Source organism: Eubalaena glacialis, chromosome 11 (genome assembly GCF_028564815.1).
Source record: "Eubalaena glacialis isolate mEubGla1 chromosome 11, mEubGla1.1.hap2.+ XY, whole genome shotgun sequence".
Lineage (NCBI taxonomy): Eukaryota > Metazoa > Chordata > Mammalia > Artiodactyla > Balaenidae > Eubalaena > Eubalaena glacialis.
Window position 1 is genome coordinate 73,940,600 of NC_083726.1, and position 17,904 is coordinate 73,958,503.

Genomic DNA, 17,904 nt, shown 5'->3' on the forward strand with positions numbered 1-17,904 from the left:
AATCTGTCTCTGTCATTATATTGTCTGGGATGATCAATTCTGACTACCAAAGGAGAATAGAGTTACTGTCATGCAGTAAAGGCTGAGATGTAGGTGTATAGTTGATTCAGTGTTTATCATTCCCTGAGGTAAAAGGTATTGAAAAACTCTTACAACCTCATCCATTTGGATTTTTAAAGGCTCAAATTTGCAATATTTTGCCAACTGACCAACTCGGATATAGACTGAGAGGAAGAAAAACCTGGAACCAGTGATAAGACATGGAGGAAAGCCAAAGGCCTTGGGACCAAATTTAAAAGTACTTGTAATATCCACCTGTATTTAGTTATTATTCACCTTTTGTTGGCAGTTACCAAGATCCTAGTTACCAAGAAACCAAGTTTCTTCACCCACCACTGGACATACAGTGTTTGATGATAGTTAAATGTACCAATAGTCCAAGTCATATAAAATGGTGAGTAGTACAGAAGTGGATTATGATAAATTGGGTTTGGGAAGGGAATAAGAGTGCTAGTAACTGTGCATGTTTTGTATATGTAAACAATGTTGTGCAAGACACATTCGGAAATATACCTATAGGAAGAAGGGTATGAGTGTGAGGTAGCAAAGTGTAGAATGTACTGAAGATGACAGTCATGCTATTATTGAACCTCAACTTCTTCTAGCTAACTACCTCAATGATATGCAAAATACAAGTAGAGGAGTGGGTTGGGGGAGTGACATTAATTTAGTTTTGGTCTTGCTTAATTTGTGGTACCTACAGAATGTCCAGTTAGAGATGTAAATTCAGAGTTCTATCAATGTAATTCTATCAATGTAATTCAAGAAGAGTTTGGAGCTGGAGATATAGATTGGAGATCCTCCATGTATAAACACATCTGCCTATGTTAGTGAAATTGTCCAAGGAGCCTCAGTAAAATGAGAAGAGGAACAGGATACAACTTTGGAGAACTGAGATTTAAAAGACTGGCAAAAGTGAAGGTGTCCACAGAATGTAGGAGTACTAATTTAAAATGATGTCACAGAAACAGCAAGAAAAATGTTTCAAGAAAGGAAGAGTGAAAATGATATCAGACCCTACAGAAAAAAATCATAAGAAGGCCATGGGTGTCCTCAGCAGAGGGAGTTGTCATAGAATGAAAGGGGTGATGAACAAAATTTACATTTTCTTAAGTTTGGCTGTGAAGGGAAGGAACAAAACAGGAAAATGGCCTCATCCAGATGAAGAGTAGAAAGCGAGTACACTGGAGAGCCATGATATGACTCAGTTTCTCCTTGACTTCTAGAATTCTCATTGCTACCAAATAAATACATATGTTCACTAATTGCTTGCAAAGTTGTATTTATTTTTCAGATTCAGTCAGTAAAAGAACAAAAAGACTCATAATGGCAACTCACATTTTGAGTGACATACAAATGTTTAGTTATTCTCATTATTTAAGTCATTATTTTTGTTCACTTACAAAATAAATACCTGGTCTGTTACAACTGGAAAGGTAATGCTATTTACTATTAACTGACTGTTGAGGTCATAGATTGTTGGCACATGTCTAAGCAGGAACACGTCGTGATGTGCCTGTATCTGTAAGGTATTGTACCACCATCAGGACAGTCAAGAACAATTTTTCTGAACTCATAGTTTTCTTCTTGGCAGCAAAGGCATGAATTTTTCAACTGAAAGTTATCATAATCATACCTAAAAAAAAGAAAATTAGGTAATAAATATTTTCAGAATGTCTTCTGAAATAAATTGACATCAATGTTCAAATTCTAATTGTCTAAGTGATTTAGCAAGTCTTCCAACAAATTTATTCTTTCCCTACACCTTGCATTTCCCCCTTTACTGTAAACTTCTGGTGTGGATTCATTATAATTGGTATGTAAGACCAAAAAAAAAAAAAAAGAAAAGAAAAGAAAATGAAAAAAGTCCAAAATGGAGAGATTTACCATTTCATAATTAGAGCATTATGGTGCAAAAAAATATAAACAAAACATTTTTTAAATATACAACTTATATACCAAATTCTTATTCTCCATATATTAATCTACATGTGAAAGTGTACAAAAGGAAAAATATGTAACATATGTTATGTCTAAAATGTAAGCAACTTTTTAAAAAATCACTTTTAAGCAAGAGTATTTGCTTAAGTAATCTCTGCAATCACTATATGAAAATAAATACATTTGTCATAAATGTATTATGTTTGACTTATTTAGAAAACTACTTCAAAATAATTAATTACTATTTAAAATGTTTATTTTGATTTGCAGGTATTAATATTTTCATTTTAACCAGGTCCTGATCATTAGCTCTCATGTAAACATTTGTCCATGTAATGTTTTAAACGCTTAATTTTCTCCACAGTGTTCCAAAATTAATGCACAGTATACATTCAAGGAAAAACTTACCTGAGAGTCTTTTTGCATTCCCCTATGCATCTTGCCATCTCAACTTTTTTCTTGCAACCATTGTAGTTAACAGTCACATTCACGGGTGAAGATCTGCAATTAGTTTTACCTAGGATAACAGAGTCAAAAATGAGGTTCAACATTAACAATTGCTAAGTCTCAGTTTTCTTAACCATGAAGTAGAGAATAATAACAACAAATACTTCACAATGTTATTGAAAGGGATTAACTGTCTCAGCACTCAGAACAAGGTACCTGGTTAATACTCAATAAATGTTATTATTATTCTATTATTACTATCATAGGAGAAGAAGAAATAAAAGAAGGAGGAGGAAGGGAAGCAGGTAGAAGGAGGAAGGAAGAAAGAGGAGGGAAGGAAGAAAAGGCAGAGAGATGGTCGTTTCTGATATCCATTTTCTCATTGCTGATCATCCTTATGATCTAATACAACAATTTACAACATAACCTACTGATGTTAGGAGAGCAAACTAATTTTTTTCCATGAAAATTAAATGTTCTCCCTTGTAAACATCACTGGTTTTTACCGGGAAGAATGCTGCAACCAACATGCGTGAGAAAATATAATACTTTGTATTAATTGTTAGTTTATGCATATGGGTTAGATTACCTATTGTGTTAAAAACACAGGAGACTTTCTATTAATGATCTGCCATTTTGTTTTAAAGAAACACTAAATTTTTGTCAACAGTTTACATTTCCTCCGTATGTGGAACTTGATTTTACTTACATGTATAGCAACAGTTATTTGAATCATAGACTCTGCCTTCCTATAGGGGTAAGAGAAAAAGAAACAGACTGAAAAACCTCTGTATTTTTCTATAAATAATATAACATTTGTTAACTTATTGAAATAGCATCACAAAGGGGGAGATGGAACAGATAGGCACGCTGATCTCAGATCCAGTCAACACAGACGGGAGAGTATAGCAATAAAAATGAGACTATTGACACCAAATTTTTTCAACAGTAGTTAGAAAGGGAAAAACAATGTTTAAATTAAATTCTTCTTTAAAATAAAATACCAAAAAATAAAAAATTATTCCTCCCTATTTGAATTGAAAAAAAATACTTTAATAATAACATTACTACTTGACACTAAGTTTCTCACCGGCAGGATTTTAGCCTCATAAATGATCATACCCTCAAACTTATCAATGTCTCAAAGTAAAAACTCAGTAAATGTTGAAAGCCAACACTGGAGTTCTAAAATAAAACTTTAAACTATATTATCAGTTATAGCTTCAGAAAGAAAAAATAGTTAAATTTAAACCTTCCTTAGTAATTTAAACTTAAGCATTCATTAATACAAAACCCTCACCATATTTTCAGGGGATAAAAATTGTGGCACAAAGAGAGATCTGAACAGTACACATTTATGTGATTATATTAAAAAATATGTTCTTTTACAGAGAATGATTAAGCTGAATCCATGAACCTTGAAAAAAATAGTTTTTTGTTTGTTTAAAAAACAGTAACATGCTTTCTACAGTAACTTACTTCTAGACTAGCACTAGATTAAGTTTTATAGAACCTGCAAATATATATTTGATATGAAAAATATACTTGGCAATAAAAGGTGTATGACATAACTGGAATGGAATCTACAAGAGATGTACAACTATTGTCCAGGCACAAACTTTTCCAAATAAGGAAGAAGACAGGTTGCGTTTATAGTTAACATGAGAAGTGAACTTTGTTGATCACTGCTTAAGAAGATGACTTACTTCTGCACACCAAGTCTGCTTTGGGCAGTCTTGTACCACCGCAATGAAACCTGTGCTGTGGCAGAAGTAGGAGACACATGGGTTGCTGGGGTCACCAAATGAAGCACCAACCTGGGAGGGAGGGAGGGGGAAAGAACAAATGAGTATTCATCTTGATTTCTTTTTCAGGTTGACAATAAAATCTGTAATTCTTTTTTCAAATTTATAATGTTTAGTGAACTTCCAGAGGCACTTTCAGCTATTAGATTAATATTTAAGAAAAGGTGGATTAAAGTCTTCTACTTCCATGAATAAATCAAATGTCTTCACAGAGAGCACAGAATGTGTCAAGAGTCTCAATCCTCAAATTAAGATTCATCTGTAGTAGCTCTATTATATTTTTCAAGAATTTTAAAGAAAAGTCCCACAAGATGTCTTCTATCTTTCCGTGTGTTCCTGTGCTCTTAAAGCTCTCTAGATTGCTTTATAATTACTTTATGTTTAAAATTCAAACATCAGTTTGGGAAATTCCATTTATATCAGGCCCTCAAACCACAATTGAACTTTCTGGTAAACTGAAATTTTATTATTTCAACTATTTTGCATATAAATGATTAGAGGTAAAACTTTTCTTTGTTCTTTAAACATCGTCGCATTTTATATTTCAAAACTGTCATAGGTTCTCAAGTCAGATAACCTTTGGAAACTAAAATTTAAGAAGCCCAGGTAGAAATGTGAGTGTAATAAATGAGTTATATCAAATTAAATTATTATTAAATTATAGGCTCTGTTTTATGTATTTCCTAACATACCACATATTTTATTTTATATTTAGATTGTTGTAATATTTAGTATCACCAGTTCAAATTTATTAATATCAGTTTGAGAATCATCTGGTTTTTATGGCTTTGTGATACTTTTCCTAGAAAGTTAAATTACTTTCCAATATGTCAAATCAGTTGTCAAATCCAGCCCTGAATATACTGTGTTGCTATATCCCTATAGTAGAGCTCTAGTCTTTTGGGTTTTCTTATTTGATCTCTGACAGTTCGGCCATCTGATCTTTCTAATTATAATTACAGTTTCACTCTGTTCATTGATTTGAACATTGTATGTCTTCTCCATTTCGTGAGACCCATGGGAAATTTTGTTCAGAAGCTCCATTGCTAGGTTAATGATCAAGTATATTGCCCCCTTTGAAGCAAGTTATGGTGGATATTGCATTTGACCTTTCTTTTGTAATGAATATGGGAAAAAAATAAACAAATTCCACTCCACCATTATCTATGAGTTTTTCATATTAGCTGAAAGAGCCTGCATTTATTCATAATTATATTAATAAAAGTATTTTAAAGTAGAAATGACCTTACCTCATAGTCGGTATTGTTAAATAAACATGTTCTTGGTTCTGAAAAATAAGTACATATTTTACCCTAAGATAAATATTATAATTTTTTAATTTACAAAACAGACATTGTATATGAGATCATATTTACCAACCAATAAGGAAACATTATAATGTTTCTTCCCATAACACCATGATCTCCTTTTAACCTACTGATTACATTCATAACTGGGTTTCCCCTGCTCCAAAGATAGTAAGTTTTAAGAGGGCAAGTATTGATTCTGCTTTATTTATCACACCCATCAAGCATTTGACTCATATTAGTAGCTCAATAAATATCTCTTGAATGTGTGAATAAGTAAACAACTATTCAATTCAATTCAAATAATGTATTATGAATACATACCACAGTACCCGATTTCACAGCAGGTATCATTAGCTTTGAACTTTACAAGCCTCTCTTCAGTTTTGCATGTGGGTGGAGAAGGACACTCCTTGGGTTTACAGTCTACGGTCTTTGCATTGGTACAGGTGCATCTGTGGCAATTGGCAGTCCATATGTCTCCAGGCTACAAAAACAAACCAAGTTTAGACTTCTATTTGAATACAGGAATGACAGCAAATTTGGATTAAAGTAGAGACAAACTGTGTACTTACAGACTTCTTTTCTCCCAGTGGACCATGACAAACTGTTAACATGAAATGACAAATGCTAATTAAATTCGGCAAAATATAACAGTCAATTATCTGTAGATAACCACCAGGTTGACCAATACTGAATTGGCACTAGTATTTCAGAGATACAGAATTATGAAGGATTGTAAGGTGCTTTAAGGTGGATAAATCACCTCCCCCTACTTTGAGCAAACTGTCTTTAGCAAGCATATATATATTTCCTATTTTTACAATCCTCAGAAAGGATAATTCTTGACCTCTCCTGTCAGTGGTCAATAAATCTTATGGCTACTGATTTACTTATTATTTCACTATCTGACTTCTGTCTCCACAATCCTAAAAGTCACCAAGACCTCATAATTACCAGTCCCAAGCGCTCTTTCTCAGCTTTTCAAGTTCCCTACAATAGCTGACATTTTTTTACCTCTCACCTTCTTGAAAACGTTCTTCCTTCAGATTGAACACTCTGAAATTCCTGTTAGCAGCTCTTCCTCCTCCCTCTCATTTTGTCTCTATTTTTCTCACTGGTACCTTCCTCCATCTTTACAGTATCCACTGTAACATCAAGTGGATGACTCTCAAACTTCTAGCTCCTGTATAAACATCTCTTGTGAGCTACGGACCCAGATCTCCCTTGGCCTAATAAACAGCACCTCGGCGGATTTAAAAGAACCTCAGACACGTGCACAAAATGTGCACAAAATAGATTGAATCATTTTTCCCCTAAAACCAGTTTTTCATCTAAGCTGGCCACCTCCTGTTAAGGACTGAACTATGCTTTCAAATACTTAAGCTTAAAACTTAGAAGTCATCTTGATTATTTCCTTTCCATCATTTGTCATTGAACCAATTGCAAAATCTTGTATCCTTATCCTCACTTGAATCCCTTCCTTTCCTGATTTTACTTGTTACAATACTACTCCAGGACCTTAGTATCTTTTTTTTTTTTTAACATCTTTATTGGAGTATAATTGCTTTACAATGGTGTGTTAGTTTCTGCTTTATAACAAAGTGAATCAGTTATACATATACATATGTCCCCATATCTCTTCCCTCTTGCATCTCCCTCCCTCCCACCCTCCCTATCCCACCACTCTAGGTGGTCACAAAGCACCGAGCTGATCTCCCTGTGCTATACGACTGCTTCCCACTAGCTCTCTATTTTACGTTTGGTAGTGTATATATGTCCATGCCACTCTCTCACCTTGTCCCAGCTTACCCTTCCTCCTCCCCGTATCCTTAAGCAGGACCTTAGTATCTTTGACCTAGCAGAATCTGGTTTTTTCGGGGAAGTCTGACTCAGTCTTCTTTCTAATCCAGTCAATTGTCTGTGTCATAGGTAGAATAGTTTTCCTAAAGCCTACTTTTCATCTCATCATTGTTTCAATCAAGAACTTCTGATACCCCTTAGAGTTTTGTAAACTAAATACCTTATTTTAGCATTCTGCCTTCTGAGGTTGCCATAACATGTCTCCAATCTATCATCTCGACCTTGTCTCACTTCTTTCATTTACATACCCTGAATTAGCCTACTTATTGTTCTCAAATTCCAATTCTCTAATGAAATACTCGAGAATCCTTCCAAAGTATACAATATATGTAACATGTGTGACACATAACATGTGCTTGCTATATAATACATAGGTCACATATTTCACTGTGAAATTTATTTTCAGCCTTATATGAAAATTGCCTATGTTTCTTTGAAAATCTCCCTACTCCCACTCTATCCTAAGATCAGAGAATGATTTTTTTGGTAACTTTTGCCACTTTGTTCAAAGCACATCACATTGGCTTGATAATTTTAGAGGAACTCAAAGTCCTCTAAAAGTATTGAACTCTGGTTATGCCTCATTTTTCTTGCTAAAATTCAGTCCTCAAAAAAAGCTGGAATTACTTAGCCTAAAAAGTACTATCGAGCAGCAATATTTTGATCACGGTATCATATAGTTACATGAAACAATTTATTTAGTAAACTCTATTTTGACTAAGTGACAAGATGCATTTGTTTGGTTTGGCTTTATTAGTTTGTGTGTGACAAAACAAACTATCATTCACTATTTATTTGGTGAATAAAAGCTAAATTCATACACTTCAAGTTTTCCTATTCTATCACACTTCCATAGCTAGTGAGTTTCATTGGCATGACCTCTGAAATTTGATTTACAAGAAAAACCATTAATGTAGGATGATTGATTTTCAAGTGGAGGTAAGCTTACCTGGAGGCGGTGGAAGTGATACTGGACATCCTGTGTAAAAACAGACACCTCACATTAATCTCTAAAGTTACTGGAATAGGTTTGGAATAAATATAGTTTTCTAATCACTGAAAATACATGGCCACGTTGCTAGTCTTACAAACAGACATATTCCCATCAATCTTCCCTTTCTACTTCTCATGGCATTTGATATTCCGCCATTAGAAAGTGTTTCCTTTAGATTTCAAATTTTCATGGGAGGAAAATATGAGAATCAAAAGGAGGAATGAGAATCAAGGTAAACTTCTCTTCAAAATTTCTCGGAAGACAGTTCTGATAAATAGGACAATAAAATATATAATCAAACAAGGAAAAGGATAACTCAGATATAGAAAAGATATAAGTATTATTAGTTGCCTGGTTTTAATCCTTTAAGAATTTTTATCCTCTTTTTGTCTTACAATATTTTAATCTTGTTCTGTCTCCACTCCCACAAAATGCTTTAAACTGCTTACTTTTTTTTTTTTGAGGTTTCACTTATCACAAAGTTTGGTCAACCTAACAATCCACTCAAATTTCAAATTCTATTTCCAAACTGCTAAAATTCAGATTAATATTTTTATTCTCTCTACCAAGCAGAAGGCTGAACTAGGAATAACAGAATATTTGAGAAGAACTTAAAGTTTCTTTATGTTTGAGTAAAAGGACCCCAACAACTAATAGGTACAGAAAAACAAAATAAATTAATTAAAGATGTGCAAGTTTGGGGCATAAAATATTTCTCTTTACTAAGGGACACTAGGCTAATTCCCAATTATAAATGCTTAACAGATTACCAGAAACCAGCAACAGCAGAAAGAAATTGTGTTTAGGCATAAATATAGCAGAAAATTTTCCCTACCCAGAATTCCCAGTTCATTGAAAAAATTTGTAACGGGAGGAATAAGATACAATCTCATACTCTCCACATTGCTTTCAGAGCAATTTTTCTAAGACCTATCTGATCATATCATTCTCTTAAAAAATCTTTAAGGAGACCCCATTTATTATAAGGATAAAGTCTCATATAAGTTTGGAAATAAGGTCCTTCTTAAACATTCCTTTGCTTACCTTTCTAATCTCATTTCTTCCCAGAACCTCATACAAATATTACCAATACCTGGTTGATTCCTGAAGTCACTCATGCTGTCTCAAGTCTCTGCCTTTTTAAGTGCCATTTGGCAGAAATTTCCTCCTCAGCCTAGCCAATATTGAAATCAATGATCTCTTCCCTAATGCCTTCACTCAACCCTACCAACTAATAAACAGAAATTAACAGTCTCAGTGCACTCCCAGGACCATAATTGTTGTGCACGTGTTTGAGTAGCATTAAATACACTATAACGATAGTATCTGTGCCCATAATAATCTCTTCCAGGCTTCCCTGGTGGCGCAGTGGTTAAGAACCCGCCTGTCAATGAAGGGGACAGGGGTTTGAGCCCTGGTCTGGGAAGATCCCACATGCTGCAGAGCAACTAAGCCCGCAAGCCACAACTACTGAGCCTGCATGCTGCAACTACTGAAGCCCACGCACCTAGAGCCCATGCTCCGCAACAAGAGAAGCCACCGCAATGAGACGCCCACGCACCGCAACACAGAGTAGGCCCCGCTAGCCGCAACTAGAGAAAGCCTGCACGCAGCAATGAAGACCCAAGACAGCCAAAAATAAAAACAAATAAATAAATAAATTTATATTAAAAATATAATCTCTCTCCCCCCCACACACACACAAAGTAATAAAATGGCAAGGGCTGCTACAGAGTCTAGCACATACAAGGTATTAAAGATGTGTTAGTTGAATAAGTAACAAAGAAATTAGTACTTTTCCCATACTCGCCTGTTTTATTTTCATTTTCTTGATCTCCTGTTGCTACTACAGTGGTTTCTGTAAAAGGATAATGCTGTCATTTTATTTATTAGATAGCATGTACACATATCAAGTTTCTGTGTGTATGCATGCACAAATGATCACACACATTCACGATTAAGGAAAGCTTCGTGTGGAAGAGACAATTCATTCCATTGCATTTGGGTCATTTCATTTTACCTGGGTAGGACACTTTGGGGCTTGTTGTGATTCCATTTGACACTGAGGTGGAGCCTGCAGAAGGAAATATTTAAAATTTCAGGAATAGCACATTTCATGATCCCATTCTCAGAGATTTCAAGGTCATAACTAAGTCTTCCAGTGAGGGGTTCTGATAAAAGCCTAACCCAAAAAATCCTGGAGGAAAAAAAAAAATCCCTAGTTGAACTTCAAAGTCATATTCCAAAAGGAAATGTAGGATAATCTTCCTGGTCTTTCTTTCCTGTTTCTTTCCCACCACTCCTCTCCTCCAAACTCAACTCCTCATATATAATCACAGGCACACTGATCATTGAAGAGTCTGTATTGCTAGCATTCATCTGTTTGCATTCCAGTTCCAGAGGTTTCCTTGACTCCTGTGGAAGCAGTGACTGCTAAGAGAGGCACAAACGTGGTGAGTAGAGGGACTAAAAAAGCTAGAGTTTAACTTCAGGTAAGCTGCCCTGTCTTCTGAGATGCCACCAAGCAAGGTTCATTTATTATTATTTGACCTACCTGTGGTAGAAATTACAGGAGCAGTGGTTGTTTCAGATGCTTCCTTGGAGGTACCTAAAATGAATAGGGAAAGAGCAGTGAACTTTTTCTGGTCTCAGAAGAGTGTGTCTGAAGACATCTTCACAAAGAATAAGAGTCTCAAAGCACCTGGAGTGTACTAGTACACCTACTAATGCTAGTTCATGCTCCTGCCATTGAAACAGAACAGGCCCTAACATAGCAACTCCTTGCTCAAAGAAGAATTGAGTATTTTCCTATGACCCTGGTAGCCTTATCACTTAAGGGCCCCCTTCTCTTAATGACAAAAACTTTTTTCACACTTAACTATTTTGCTTCCTATATCCTGGTTTCCTGGTTCTCCCATATTAGTTTTTTGGGGAGAGTTGTATGAGTTGTTTATATATTTTGGATATTAACCCCTTGTCAGTCATATCATTTGTAAATATTGTCTCTTATTCAGGAGGTTGTCTTTTGTTTTGTTGATGGTTTCCTTTGCTGTGCAAAAGCTTTTAAATTTAATTAGGTCTCATTTGCTTATTTCTTTTTATTGGTGTGTAGCTGCTTCACAATATTGTGTTAGTTTACACTGTACAGCAAAGTGAATCAGCTATATGTATATGTATATATATATATATATATATATATATATATATCCCCTCTTTTTTGGATTTCCTTCTCATTTAGGTCACCACAGAGCATTGAGTAGAGTTCCCTGTGCTATACAGTAGGTTCTCATTAGTTATCTATTTTATACATAGTATCAATAGTGTATATATGTCAATCCCAATCTCCCAGTTCATCCCATCACCCCCCCTTTCCCCCCTGGTATCCATACTTTTGTTCTCTACAACTGTGTCTCTATTTCTGCTTTGTAAATAAGATCGTCTATACCGATTTTTTCAGATTCCACATATACGCGTTAATATATGATATATGTTGTTCTCTTTCTGACTCTTTCATGGTCCATCCATGTCTCTACAAATGACTCAATTTTGTTCCTTTTTATGGCTGAGTAATATTCCATTGTATATATGTACCACATCTTTATCCATTCATCTGTCGATGGACACTTAGGTTGTTCCCATGTCCTGGCTATTGTAAATAGTGCTGCAGTGAACATTGGGGTGCATGAGTCTTTTTGAATTATGGTTTTCTCTGGGTATATGCCCAGTAGTGGGATTGCTGGGTCATATGGTAGTTCTATTTTTAGCTTTTTAAGCAACCTCCATACTGTTCTCCACAGTGGCTGTATCAATTTACATTCCCACCAACAATGCATGAGGGTTCCCTTTTCTCCACACCCTGCCTAGCATTTATTGTTTGTAGATTTTTTGATGATGGCCATTCTGACCAAGATGGTGGGGGGAATAGGAGGACGTAGAGTTCATCTCTCTCCACAAATGCATCAATAGTACATCTACAGATGGAACAATTCTCACAGAACACCAGCTGGACACTAGCAGAAGACCTTGGACACCGGAAAGGACAACAAAGATCCCGCATAACAGGTTAGGATGAAAGAAAGAAGGGAAAAAGAAGAGGAGAGGAAACAGGATGGGATCTGTGCCCCTGGGGGGGAGCTGAAGTACAGGAGAGACTCCCACATGTGGGGAAGACCCCTCACTGACAGGGAAATCAGTTGGGACAGAAGGGAAGCATCTGAGGCTGTTGAAGGAGGGTGTGTGGCAGACAGGACAGAGTGACACCTACACAGACAGTCCGCGCCATAGCCCTGCATGCCCCAATCTGGGACGTGTGTCTGCCAGTGCACATGGGGGCTGAGAGCTGGAACGTGGGGATTGGAGAGCAAACCTGGGGGGAGGACTGCTGTTGGCTGCAAGGAGACAGCCTGAGGGGATAGGAGGGAGGTAATTCGTAACCGGGAATGCTTCTGGAGGAAATCATTTCCCTATTTTTGTTTTTATTTCTTTTTCTTTAGGAGACAGATCCAAAAAAATATTGCTACAATTTATGTCAAAGAGTGTTCTGCCTATGTTCTCTTATAGGAATTGTATGGTTTTAGGTCTTACATTTAGGTCTTTAGTCTATTAGAACTACCATATGGCCCCACAATTCTGCTCCTGGATATATATTCAAACAAAAATAAAAACACAAATTCAAAAAGATACATGCACCCGAATGTACAAAGCAGTACTATTTACAATAGCCAACATAAGGAAGCAACCCAAGTGTCCATCAAAAGATGAATGGATAAAGAAGATGTAGTATGTATATATGTGTGTGTGTGTATATAATGAAATATTACTCTGCCATAAAAAAGAATGAAATTCTGCCATTTGCAACAATGTGGATGAACCTAGAGAGTATTATGCTTAGTGAAATAAGTCATACAAAGACAGAAACTGTATGTTATCACTTACATGTGGAACCTAAAAAATAAAACAAACAAATGTATATAGCAAAATAGAAACAGACTCACAGATATAGAGAACAAACTAGTGGATACTAGTGGGGAGAGGTAAGAAGGAAAGGGCAAGATAGGGGTAGGGATTAAGAGATACAAACTACTGTATATAAAATAGATAAGCAACAAGTATATATTATACTTTCAGGGAATATAGTCATTATTTTGTAATAATTTTAAATGGAGTATAATCTATGAAAATATTGAAGCACTATGCTGTACACCTGAAACTAATATAATATTGTAATTCAGCTATACTTCAATAAAAAAAGAAAAGAAAAATAGTGCCCCTATCTCCCTGTCACTGTGGGAATGTAGGAGCCTAACTTCATTCTATAAGCACCAATTAGCAAACACAGATGGCCAAATCACAGAAACCAACCTCTCCCCTAACGTTCTCTAGTACTTTTCCACTAGTTCACCCCAGCACTTAAGCACTCTCCCACCTTTTATTTCAGCAAAGTTGAGTTCAAAATCTCAACCCTATTGCAATGTTCTTGACTCCTATTTAATAATCTTAAAGTCTTTTTTGCCCATTTAACTCCATTTGGTACAACTTTTCTTTTACAGTTCAACTTTAATATTCATAGAGATAAATAGCCATTTTCTGAAACAACTGGGTGTTAAAGGGAAGAAGAATATTGAACATGTTAACTTCACTGAGTCAGTCATTTCCATTACCTTGGCTGGAACTTTCTGAGACACCAGTAATTTTGCTTGATATCACAGCAGTGCCTGCAAAGTCAAATGAAGGACACTTCACATCAGACATACCTTCTATAGGTAGCCTCAAAGATCAAAAGCAGGAAGAGAAAGTAAATCAGATGAAAGTCTAGGCCAATGCTGCAGCTAGCACATAGAGCAACTTTATGAAGTAAAAACTAACAAAAAACAACGACAGAAAAAAAGCCCTCTGGGCAGATGAAACCTCATGGATTTATAACTTGTTGAAGAAATGCTGGCTGGATTTCAGCCTCTACTCCTCCCTTTAGTAGTGTGCCCTTGTGTACTTTTACACACTTACCTGGGGGTTCTGGTTGGAGCCCAGAAATTCAGAGCAAGAAGACAACCTTAGATAGCTGGAAGAGGACATTCTCTAATGAGATTCTGCCCTATTTCCTGGCCCTTTATCTTTACCTTCAACATTCCCCTAGGTTGAAGCAAAGGCATAAGAGTCATTAACTGAGAACGCAACAGATTTGAACCACTGACACTTACTTTTTTGCGTTCCAACTCCAGTGCTAGTTCCTAGGAAAGGCAAAGAAGACTAAAGTCAGGACTGCTGTGTAGATGCTACAACAGTCAGTAAATTCCAGAGAAAGGCTCTTATTTTTCTAGGCTTAGCTACTTAGAGCCACATATTAAATATTTACTTGCCTGTGTTGGAACTTCCAGGAATACCTGTTGTGCCAGAGGCTATCCCAGTTGTACCTGTAGTAAGAGAGAAGGATGAGCCTCACAAAGCCTTTCTCACCCTAAGAAGAGCGTGGTATTGACAAGTGTTCCTGTTTCTCTGAAGCAGTAGAAAACTGTTTAAAATTTTTTCTTGCACAAAATGTTAAGCCTAGCATATTTTTCTGTGCACTTTCTCATAACTGCTTGTTCAAATAAAATATAAGAGGAAAAGTCATACTTGCTCCATAGATCTTATTTCTCTAGATCTAAAATCACCTAGAATCTGATATTAAATGAGAGAATGTCTGTCCTATATTTACATGATTTACTTCTAGTGACTTAACTCCCTGGTTTTCCAGCATCAAAAAAAAAAAAAAAAAAAAACAGAAAAAAATTGTCTGAACTTGTGATCAAGGGTTAGGCATCTCAATCAAAGCCTTAATTAACAAATTTACTTGAGTCTATTATAGTGATCTCCACTCACCTTCTTGGCTACTGGTGACTCCTACGGATTCCAGGTTATTGCCTGGCAAAACAAAAGCAGTGAAATTTCAAATAAAGAATGTGTCTAGAGAATTAAATTACATCTGTAGTATGTTCTCTAGGAAAAACCAGGGAGCTAATCTAGGCTGGCCTTATGATCTGCTATTAAATTAAAAGAAACCAGTTTTAAGTCATGCTAATTTTCATTCACAACCTGTATGTAGTAAATTCAAATGGAAAAATCATTGAGAATCCAAAATCTGCCAAAACTCACCTGATGATTCCTGCTTCAGTGTTTCCAACATGTTCTTTAAAAGTTGTTGCTTCGGTATAGCTGATTCACTTTGTTATAAAGCAGAAACTAACACACCATTGTAAAGCAATTATACTCCAATAAAAGTGTTAAAAAATATATTTGTCGGGAGAGAGGAGAAGATGGCGGAAGAGTAAGACGCGGAGATCACCTTCCTCCCCACAGATACATCAGAAATACATCTACACGTGGAACTGCTCCTATGGAACACCCACTGAACGCTGGCAGAAGACGTCAGACCTCCCAAAAGGCAAGAAACTCCCCACGTACCTGGGTAGGGCAAAAGAAAAAAGAAACAACAGAGACAAAAGAATAGGGACGGGACCTGCACCACTGGGAGGGAGCTGTGAAGGAGGAAAGGTTTCCACACACTAGGAAGCCCCTTCGCGGGCGGAGACTGCGGGTGGCAGAGGGGGGAAGCTTCGGAGCCACGGAGGAGAGAGCAGCCACAGGGGTGCGGAGGGCAAAGCGGAGAGATTCCCGCACAGAGGATCGGTGCCGACCAGCACTCACCAGCCCGAGAGGCTTGTCTGCTCCCCCGCCGGGGCGGGCGGGGGCTGGGAGCTGAGGCTCGGGCTTCAGTCGGATCTCAGGGAGAGGACTGGGGTTGGCGGCGTGAACACAGCCTGAAGGGGTTAGCGCACCACAGCTAGCCGGGAGAGAGTCCAGGAAAAGGTCTGGAGCTGCCGAACAGGCAAGAGACTTTTTCTTGCCTGTTTCCTGGTGCGCGAGGAGAGGGGATTCAGAGCGCTGCTTAAAGGAGCTCCAGAGATGGGCGCGAGCCGTGGCTATCAGCGCGGACCCCAGAGACGGGCATGAGACGCTAAGGCTGCTGCTGCCGCTACCAAGAAGCCTGTGTGGGAGCACAGGTCACTCTCCACACCGCCCCTCCTGGGAGCCTGTGCAGCCCGCCACTGCCAGGGTCCCGTGATCCAGGGACAACTTCCCCGGGATAACGCACGGCGCCTCAGGCTGGTGCAACGTCATGCGGCATCTGCCGCCGCAGGCTCGCCCCACATCCGTACCCCTCCCTCCCCCCAGCCTGAGTGAGCCAGAGCCCCCGAAGCAGCTGCTACTTTAACCCCGTCCTGTGTGAGCGAAGAACAGACGCCCTCAGGCGACCTACACGCAGAGGCCGGTCCAAATCCAAAGCTGAACCCCGGGAGGTGTATGAACAAAGAAGAGAAAGGGAAATCTCTCCCAGCAGCCTCAGAAGCAGTGGATTAAAGCTCCACAATCAACTTGATGTACCTGCATCTGTGGAATACCTGAATAGACAACGAATCATCCCAAATTGAGGAGGTGGACTTTGGGAGCAAGATATATTATTTTTTCCCCTTTTCCTCTTTTTGTGAGTGTGTAGGTGTATGCTTCTGTGTGAGATTTTGTCTGTATAGCTTTGCTTTCACCATTTGTCCTAAGGTTCTGTCGGTCGGGTTTTTTGTTTTTTGTTTTAATTTTTTTTCTTTTTTTCTTAATAATTATTTTTTATTTTTTATTTTAATAACTTTATTTTATTTTATTTTATCCTCTTTCTTTTTTTCTTTCTATTTTTTCTCCCTTTTATTCTGAGCCGTGTGAATGAAAGGCTCTTGGTGCTCCAGCCAGGCATCAGGGCTGTGCCTCTGAGGTGGGAGAGCCAACTTCAGGACACTGGTCCACAAGAGACCTCCCAGCTCCACGTAATACCAAACGGTGAAAATCTCTTAGAGATCTCCATCTCAACATCAAGACCCAGCTTCACTCAACGACCAGCAAGCTACAGTGCTTGACACCCTATGCCAAACAACTAGCAAGACAGGAGCACAGCCCCATTCATTAGCAGAGAGGCTGCCTAAAATCATAATAAGGCCACAGACACCCCAAAACACACCACCAGATGTGGACCTGCCCACCAGAAAGACAAGATCCAGCCTCATCCACCAGAACACAGGCACTAGTCCCCTCCACCAGGAAGCCTACACAACCCACTGAACAGACCTTAGCCACTGGGGACAGATACCAAAATCAACAGGAACTACGAACCTGCAGCCTGAGAAAAGAAGACCCCAAACACAGTAAGATAAGCAAAATGAGAAGAGAGAAAAACACACAGCAGATGAAGGAGCAAGGTAAAAATACACCAGACCTAACAAATGAAGAGGAAATAGGCAGTCTACCTGAAAAAGAATTCAGAATAATGATACTAAAGAAGATCCAAAATCTTGGAAATAGAATAGACAAAATGCAAGAAACATTTAACAAGGACCTAGAAGAACTAAAGAGGAACCAAGCAATGATGAACAACACAATAAATGAAATTAAAACTACTCTAGAA

At 37.6% G+C, this 17,904-nt stretch overlaps 1 protein-coding gene across 1 annotated transcript in view; it reads right to left on the bottom strand.

Moving 5' to 3' along the window:
• Window positions 1-1,512: 1,512 nt before the first annotated feature.
• The window catches only part of MUC19 (mucin 19, oligomeric), a 117,169-nt gene continuing 100,777 nt past the window's right edge, over window positions 1,513-17,904 (bottom strand). The window contains 14 exon segments of the mRNA XM_061206671.1: window positions 1,513-1,696; window positions 2,410-2,518; window positions 3,158-3,193; window positions 4,151-4,265; window positions 5,504-5,541; window positions 5,885-6,047; window positions 6,136-6,167; window positions 8,373-8,402; window positions 10,228-10,275; window positions 10,438-10,494; window positions 10,800-10,847; window positions 10,972-11,025; window positions 14,078-14,131; window positions 15,276-15,317. Of these exon segments, the coding sequence (XP_061062654.1) occupies window positions 1,513-1,696; window positions 2,410-2,518; window positions 3,158-3,193; window positions 4,151-4,265; window positions 5,504-5,541; window positions 5,885-6,047; window positions 6,136-6,167; window positions 8,373-8,402; window positions 10,228-10,275; window positions 10,438-10,494; window positions 10,800-10,847; window positions 10,972-11,025; window positions 14,078-14,131; window positions 15,276-15,317 (1,010 nt within the window).